At 53.6% G+C, this 6,920-nt stretch overlaps 2 protein-coding genes across 9 annotated transcripts; one reads left to right on the forward strand and one right to left on the reverse strand.

The window, feature by feature from the left end:
• Positions 1-421: 421 nt before the first annotated feature.
• LOC122101314 (keratin-associated protein 12-1-like) lies at positions 422-982 on the forward strand. 5 transcript variants are annotated; one of them, XM_042671687.1, is made up of 4 exons: positions 422-494; positions 665-674; positions 715-784; positions 845-982. In XM_042671687.1, the coding sequence occupies exons 1-4, from the start codon at positions 422-424 to the stop codon at positions 980-982; spliced, it is 291 nt and encodes a 96-aa protein (XP_042527621.1). The 5 variants fall into 5 exon arrangements, with proteins under 5 accessions (XP_042527621.1, XP_042527618.1, XP_042527617.1 ...); XM_042671684.1 differs by lacking the exon at positions 665-674 and having other exon boundaries at positions 422-588; positions 754-982; XM_042671683.1 differs by having other exon boundaries at positions 422-528; positions 655-982.
• Positions 983-6,235: 5,253 nt separating this feature from the next.
• On the reverse strand, positions 6,236-6,718 carry LOC122101315 (keratin-associated protein 12-1-like). Of its 4 annotated transcripts, none has more exons than XM_042671692.1 (2): positions 6,632-6,718; positions 6,236-6,433 (listed from the first exon to the last, which is right to left on the reverse strand). In XM_042671692.1, exons 1-2 carry the CDS (start codon positions 6,716-6,718, stop codon positions 6,236-6,238), a joined length of 285 nt encoding a protein of 94 aa, XP_042527626.1. The 4 variants fall into 4 exon arrangements, with proteins under 4 accessions (XP_042527626.1, XP_042527622.1, XP_042527625.1 ...); XM_042671688.1 differs by having other exon boundaries at positions 6,236-6,503; positions 6,600-6,718; XM_042671691.1 differs by having other exon boundaries at positions 6,236-6,404; positions 6,570-6,718.
• Positions 6,719-6,920: the final 202 nt, after the last annotated feature.

Consider the following 6,920-nt stretch of genomic DNA (forward strand, 5'->3'; position numbering starts at 1 on the left):
CATTGAACTTTCTTGTGTAATACAAAAGGTCAAATAACTAATAAAACTGTAAATTATTACCTCAGTCTTCATCAACAGCATGAGAATAAATAAGGAAATGAGACAGTGTACTTTAGGTTAAGACAGATGTGATGTGCTACACGCACAATAGTGGCCTTGAAAGCAACAGCCCAAAGTCTACAGTAAGTAAACTGAATATCCTGTTTATGGAAGATTAGCCTCGAGGGTAAAGTTATTTGTGGGTGAGTCTATGCAGGAAGCCACATCCCAAGATAATAAGATGTTAGGGCAGGTATGATAAAAAATATCACACAGAAGACACGGCTGTGTTGTGTTGTTGGGACACCTGGGTTGGGTATAAAAGCTTCCAGAGCAGGAGCCAGACATTACCACCTCCTCCCCACACCAGCCAGCCTCCACCATGTGCCACACCAGCTGTTCCACAGGCTGCCAGCCGGCCTGCTGTGTGTCCAGCCCCTGCCAGTCATCCTGCTGTGTATCCAATCCCTGCCAGTCATCCTGCTGCGTGTCCAGGCCCTGCCAGCCATCCTGCTGTGTGTCCAGTCCCTGCCAGCCGGCCTGCTGTGTGTCCAGCCCCTGCCAGCCATCCTGCTGTGTGTCCAGTCCCTGCCAGCCATCCTGCTGTGTGTCCAGGCCCTGTCAGTCATCCTGCTGTGTGTCCAGTCCCTGCCAGCCATCCTGCTGTGTGTCCAGTCCCTGCCAGTCATCCTGCTGTGTGCCTGTGAGCTGCAGACCTGCCATGTGCATTCCTGTGAGATTGCAGGTGGCCTGCTGCTCCCCTGTGAGCTGTAGACCTAGTGTGTGTGTGTCTCCTTCCTGCCAGTCCTCCGTGTGTGTTCCTGTGAGCTGCAGGCCTGCTGTGTGTGTGGTCCCCAGCTGCCAGTCCTCTGGGTGCTGCCAGCCATCCTGCCCCACTCTGGTCTGCAGACCTGTGTCCTGCAGCATCTCCGCCTGCTGCTGACCAGCAGAGCCCAGCCTGCTCTTCCCAGCACGTGGGCCCGCATCCACACCCTTCCCAGCACCTGTGCTCTGTGGCCGCGGTGCAGCACCTGAGGCAGGTGTAGGGTCTGCTCACCCAATCCTGGACTTCCCAGTGAGAACACAGAGGACAGCTGAATGATCCAGATCACCCTGTCCCTGTCCCTGGAGAAGTTCTGGGTCCCAGCTCCTTCTCTTCTCCATGTGAACCAAATAAATTCATGTTTGTAGCACACCTCTTGTCTCTCTCTCTTTCTCTCTCTCATCTTCAATTGTGAAGCTGTCTCCATAAACCATAGGACACAAATGTGGCCTATACCCCTCCTCTGCCTGCCCCCCCTCCCCTCCTCTCCACTGGCCCTCCCCCACTGGCCCTCCCCCTCCCCTCCTCTCCACTGTCCCTCCCCTCCTCTCCACTGTCCCTCCCCTGCTGGCCCTCCCCTCTCCTCTCCACTGTCCCTCCCCTGCTGGCCCTCCCCCCTCCTCTCCACTGTCCCTCTCCTGCCAGCCCTCCCCACTCTCTCTCCTCTGTACCCCACTGAGCTGACGAGGAACATCTTGGTGTGGGATGGCCCCACCCCTGCTGAATTTCCAGCACCTGGGAGCAATGGTAGAGGAAGACCCAGTATGAGGGGTATGTGGGAAACAGGCCTGGACCTCAAAGCTCCTGCCAGACCCTGAAGGAGTCCATATCAGGGAGGATGGGGATCACATCTCTCACAACAACAACACTAATACCAAGAGAAGCTGCTCTCAGAGCAGAAGGTCAGAGAAGCCCCTGTTCAGCCCCAGCCTAGAGGCCTGCTGGAGACCAGAGACAGGAGACCAGAGGCTGGAGGCCAGAGATCAGAGGCAGGGACCCTACCCACTCCCACTGGGGGAAAAAAATGTGTGAAGACCTCTCTATGTAATAGGCATCTGAAAACTCCCCAATTGATTCAACATAATACACACCACACACACACACACACACACACACATGACCTGGCAGCAGAGATGCATTTCCAGGGGAAATTCTACTTTTATCAATTTTAGTTGCTCAATATATATTGCCTAATATCCAATCAAAGATGATAAGGCACCTAAGTCAGCAAGGAAGAGCCAGCCAATCATCAAGAGGCTACAATCAGCAAAGCAGACTCACTAGTCCAGGCTCAGAGCTGTCAGACACAAACTTCACAGCGAGTCAGGTGATTAAGGCAGACGCCAAAACACACCGTGGAAGATGAGCTGCGACGGGCTCTCGGGACTCAAACAGAGGCAGACAGGAATCAGGAGCAGTGAGGTACAAGGGGAACAGTGACCGCGGGGAAGGCACGGGCGCAGAGCGAGGGGCGCGGGGACCGTGGCAGGCCACGGCTGATGTTTGCAGTTGGAGCCCCGGGAGGAGAGGGGGCGGGGGAGACCAGCAGAAGAGACACTAAGGAGATGACAACAGTAATTACACAGAGCTTCCCCTCCCCCGCCCCCCACAAAGGTAGATGCGCCTTATGCAACCTATGGCTCTCAGGAACCAGTCAGCTACTGGTGGAGATAGGTTGTCTGGTTTTTTTTCTTGTTTGTTCTCTTTTCTCTCTTTTGAGGGCAGAAAAGGGGACAGAAGTGTAGGGAGGGTGAGCAAATGTAGCAGTGGTATTCAGTAGACACTATGTGGAAAATGAACTTTGCAACTTGTGGGCAGGGACAGGAGGGGGAAGCTGGGGGAAAAGCGAAGGAATGGGTGATGTTGTCCAAGAAGTGTACTCATTACCCAGCCCGTGAGGCCGTCACCCCTCTTACAACACCTTAACAATCACAACAAAAAGTTCTCTTAAAAAACCAAAGTTCCTACTCAGGAGTCTGAGATCTGAGGATTGTGGTTCAAAGCCAGCCCAGGCAGGAAGGTCCATGAAACTCTTATCTCCAATAAACTACTCAGAAAAAGCCAAAAGTGGTGCTATGGCTCAAGTGGTAGAGCACTAGCCTTGAGCAAAAGAAGCTCAGGGACAGAGCCCAGGCCCTGACTTCAAGCCCAGAACTAGCAAAAAATAAAAAATAAAGAGGAAATTGTGGAAGTGTGCAGATTAAAATGCCACACACGGGAAACAAAGGTATGTAAAGTGCTAAGCCAGTGGCCAGCCCTGTGGAAGGAAAGCGCCTTAACAAATGAAGAGAAGCAAATACATTTTAGATAAACCAAAATTAAGAGCAACTCCATTAACAACAAACATGGATGCAATAAATCTTGAAGAAATCTCCTCAGCAGAGGATTTGTTTCAAAGAGAAGACAAGTAAGTCTTGGCAAGATAGTTGCTGCCTAAGTGAAAATAGTAGCAATGCTTGGCGGAACTCTTAACATAAGTAGAAGCAAAATATGATGGCATAGACCCCAAAGGCAGAGAGGGAGGGGGATGTGCCAAAAGGTGGAGCAGAGATATTCCTGTCTTACTAAAGCTGTGTATTGTAAACACAATACACCATTCTCTTGGCTAGGTCAAGAGCATTGACAAGATAGATAATTAATTGGCCTCATTTAGAGAATGAAATGTAATACCCAAGGACTCTAAACCAAACCCAAAAGAAGTGTAACAAAGAGAAAAGAATAGATGGGATAAATAGCAGTGGATTATCAAGATGGTACATGCAGTTAAATATGTCAGTGAACATCTGAGCTCTAGAATCACAAGACAGAGATTTCCAAATTAGATTTAAAAAAAAAAAAGCAAAGTCCAACAAGATTCTGTTTAACAGAAACCCACTAGAATATAGGTTAATGCCAGGCGCCCGTGGCTTATGCCTGTGATATCAAACACCGTAGATCACAGAGTAAGGAGTGGTAGAAGGCTGGGCAGAGCACGGCTCAAGCGGTAGCACACCTGCCCTTTAAGCACAAGGCTCTGAGTTCAAACCCCAGTACTATATGCAGATAGAGCAGAAAGCACTGACGAAGAAGATATCTAATTGATGGCTTAAAAGGTTCAATGTGCCAGGCATGGTGACGCAAGCCTGTCATCTGACCTACTTGGAGGGTAGAGATGGAGACCAATTTGAGCATAAAAGAACATTAGAAGTCATGAGAGTCCATCTCAATCAATGGCTGGGCCAGCGCACACTGGTCATCCCGACCTTGGAGCAGGTTGGCAGGAGAATGGCCCAGGCCACACCTGGAGTACAGGAAGAGTCTACCCTGGAAATAACCAGGCAAAAAGGGCTGGAGGGCTGGCTCAAGGGCCACAGTGCCTCCCCAGCAATCACCAGGCTACATATTGCAATCTGATGCCCCCCCAACCAGTCTCAGTTCACCAGGAACACGTGACACTTCTTACCATCACTGAGTATCTGGATGACAGAGGAGTATCAGACTTCGTGGAGTATCTGGGCATCACAGAGTAGCCAAGACCGAACAGAAGAACGCTGGCCAGGCAGGCAGACAGACATGTGGCCATATAGACAGGCAAGGGCCACATGGGTCTTGAGGCCTGAGGTAGCCACCAAATGGCAAACTCCAAGAGGATACAGCTGGCCGAGGCGAAGGGGAGGGAGAGGGTGTGTGCATGACAGGACGCAGAGGCTCCCCTGGCCGCCCGGCCGCCATTCCACCCTGGCTGGCCGGCCTGCTCTGCTTCTCGGGGCTGTGCCCCAACGCCTGCTGCCCACCTCAGGGCAGCCCCTCGGCCCTCAGCATGGACCCCGGACCACCCTGTGTGCAGTGTGGGCACCGCTGCCGTGTGGCCTGGAAATGTGTGCCCCTCAGCTGGCACCAGGCTCCTGCGTGCCTGCCTGCACACTCCCCACCCCCACAGCTGAGCTCTCCTCTCCTGCTTCGTTCCCTTCTTCCAGTGGCATTTCCCATTCTATTCCCCTTCCTTCAATGTGAATTTAAGGAAAACTGGAATTCTACCTGTTTCTCCTAAGTTAACAAATCCTTAGACCTCGTGCTCTTCCTTGCTGTGTTCTGAGCCTGTTTCTGTGGACCCACTGTGTGTGGAGTGTAGCAGCATGGGGGGCTGGGACAGGCTTGGGGCCTTGCTGCAGGGGCTCAGAGCCTCTGCCTGCCCCCCCCCACCAGCAGCAGTAGAAGTTTCCAGAGCATCCTCCCACTGGTGAGGCCACACCCCTGCATGCATGTGCAGGTGTGCATAGCGCAGGAGTGCAAGGCACTCCCACGTGTGTGTGCATGTGAGAACCCTGCTGCATGTGTGCAGGAGCATGCAGGAGTGTGCAAGGCACTCCTGTGTGCACGTGTGATGACGCGTGCACAAAACTGTCTGCGTGTGCAAAACTGTTTCCATGTGCACTTGCCTTGTGAGGGTGGATGGGTGCATTTGTGTGCATCTGTGCACGCACGTGTGTGGAACAGGTACATGGGGTGTGCCCAGTCAGGACTCTTGACCCAGGTCGACTGCTTCTAGTTCCCCAACTTAAACGACCCAGTAGGTACCAGGCCACCTCAGCTCCAGGCCATCAAACCACCAGGGAACTCAAATCCAGTAAGTAACAAGGCTTGAGCCCAAGCACAGCAGGACAAACTCTGGGTCAGAGGCATACGTGTTGCACCTGTGGAGAACCAGGGCCTGGGAAGGGCAGGTCTGCCTTCTCCCAGGAGTCTAACACGGAGTGGGCTCGCGGCATGGCAGGAGAGGGGCTGATGACCCCTGATGATGGAGAGTCACACAGTTGACGTGGAGGAATGGGGAAATCCAGCTGCTCTGCTGGAGGAACTCCACAGGACCCAGAAGCAGAGCCCTGGGTCCTGCCTCCAGGCCCTTGTCCCCCAGGACACGGAGGCTGCATCCTTGACACTGTGACCCCCTATGCAATCGCTGTGTGGACTCCAGTCTTGACAAAAGCCCCAGACGCCAGTGACCTCACCACAGCCAGGGCTCAGGCCGCCTCCTGTCTGCCTTCTGACACTCAGGAAACCAAGCCAGAGCAGCGAGAGCATACTGTAACAACGGAGGCAGCCATGCACTAGAGGTGATATTTATTTGAAAGTGAGGATTAGAAGAGGATGCTGATGCCAAGCTTCCCCTGGGCTGAGGAGGGGGAGATGAACATCCTCAGGATAGATTCACAACAAAGGCTGAATAGGTTTTGCTCCTGCCCCATGTGTGGGTCCTGAACCACAGGGAAAAGGTGCTGGATAGGGCATGGATATGTGTGCATGCACTGGGAAGAGCAGGCCGGGCTCTCCTGGTCAGCAGCAGGCGGAGGTGCCACAGGACACAGGTCTGCAGACCTGGGTAGGGCAGGACGGCTAGCAGCATCCAGAGGACTGGCAGCTGGGGACCACACACACAGCAGGCCTGCAGCTCACAGGAACACACACGGAGGACTGGCAGGAAGGAGACACACACACACTAGGTCTACAGCTCACAGGGGAGCAGCAGGCCACCTGCAATCTCACAGGAATGCACATGGCAGGTCTGCAGCTCACAGGCACACAGCAGGATGACTGGCAGGGACTGGACACACAGCAGGATGGCTGGCAGGGACTGGACACACAGCAGGAAGACTGGCAGGGCCTGGACACACAGCAGGAAGACTGGCAGGGACTGGACACACAGCAGGATGACTGGCAGGGCCTGGACACACAGCAGGATGGCTGGCAGGGACTGGACACACAGCAGGATGACTGGCAGGGACTGGACACACAGCAGGATGGCTGGCAGGGACTGGACATGCAGCAGGATGACTGGCAGGTCGGCTGGCAGCCTGTGGAGCAGCTGGTGTGGCACATGGTGGAGGCTGGCTGGTGTGGGAAGGAGGTGGTAATGTCTGGCTCCTGCTCTGGACAGCTTTTATACCCAGCCCAGGTGTCCCAACAACACACAACACAGCCATGTCTTCCTTGTTCTGCTTCCTCTTTCCTGTCCCCAGGGTGCATTGTCGGCAGTTGTGTTTGTTGATGTTTGGACTCAGCTTCCTGAGCAGCGTTCCCA

Source organism: Dipodomys spectabilis, unplaced genomic scaffold, assembly GCF_019054845.1.
Source record: "Dipodomys spectabilis isolate Male_0828 unplaced genomic scaffold, ASM1905484v1 ptg000652l, whole genome shotgun sequence".
Classification (NCBI taxonomy): Eukaryota; Metazoa; Chordata; class Mammalia; order Rodentia; family Heteromyidae; genus Dipodomys; species Dipodomys spectabilis.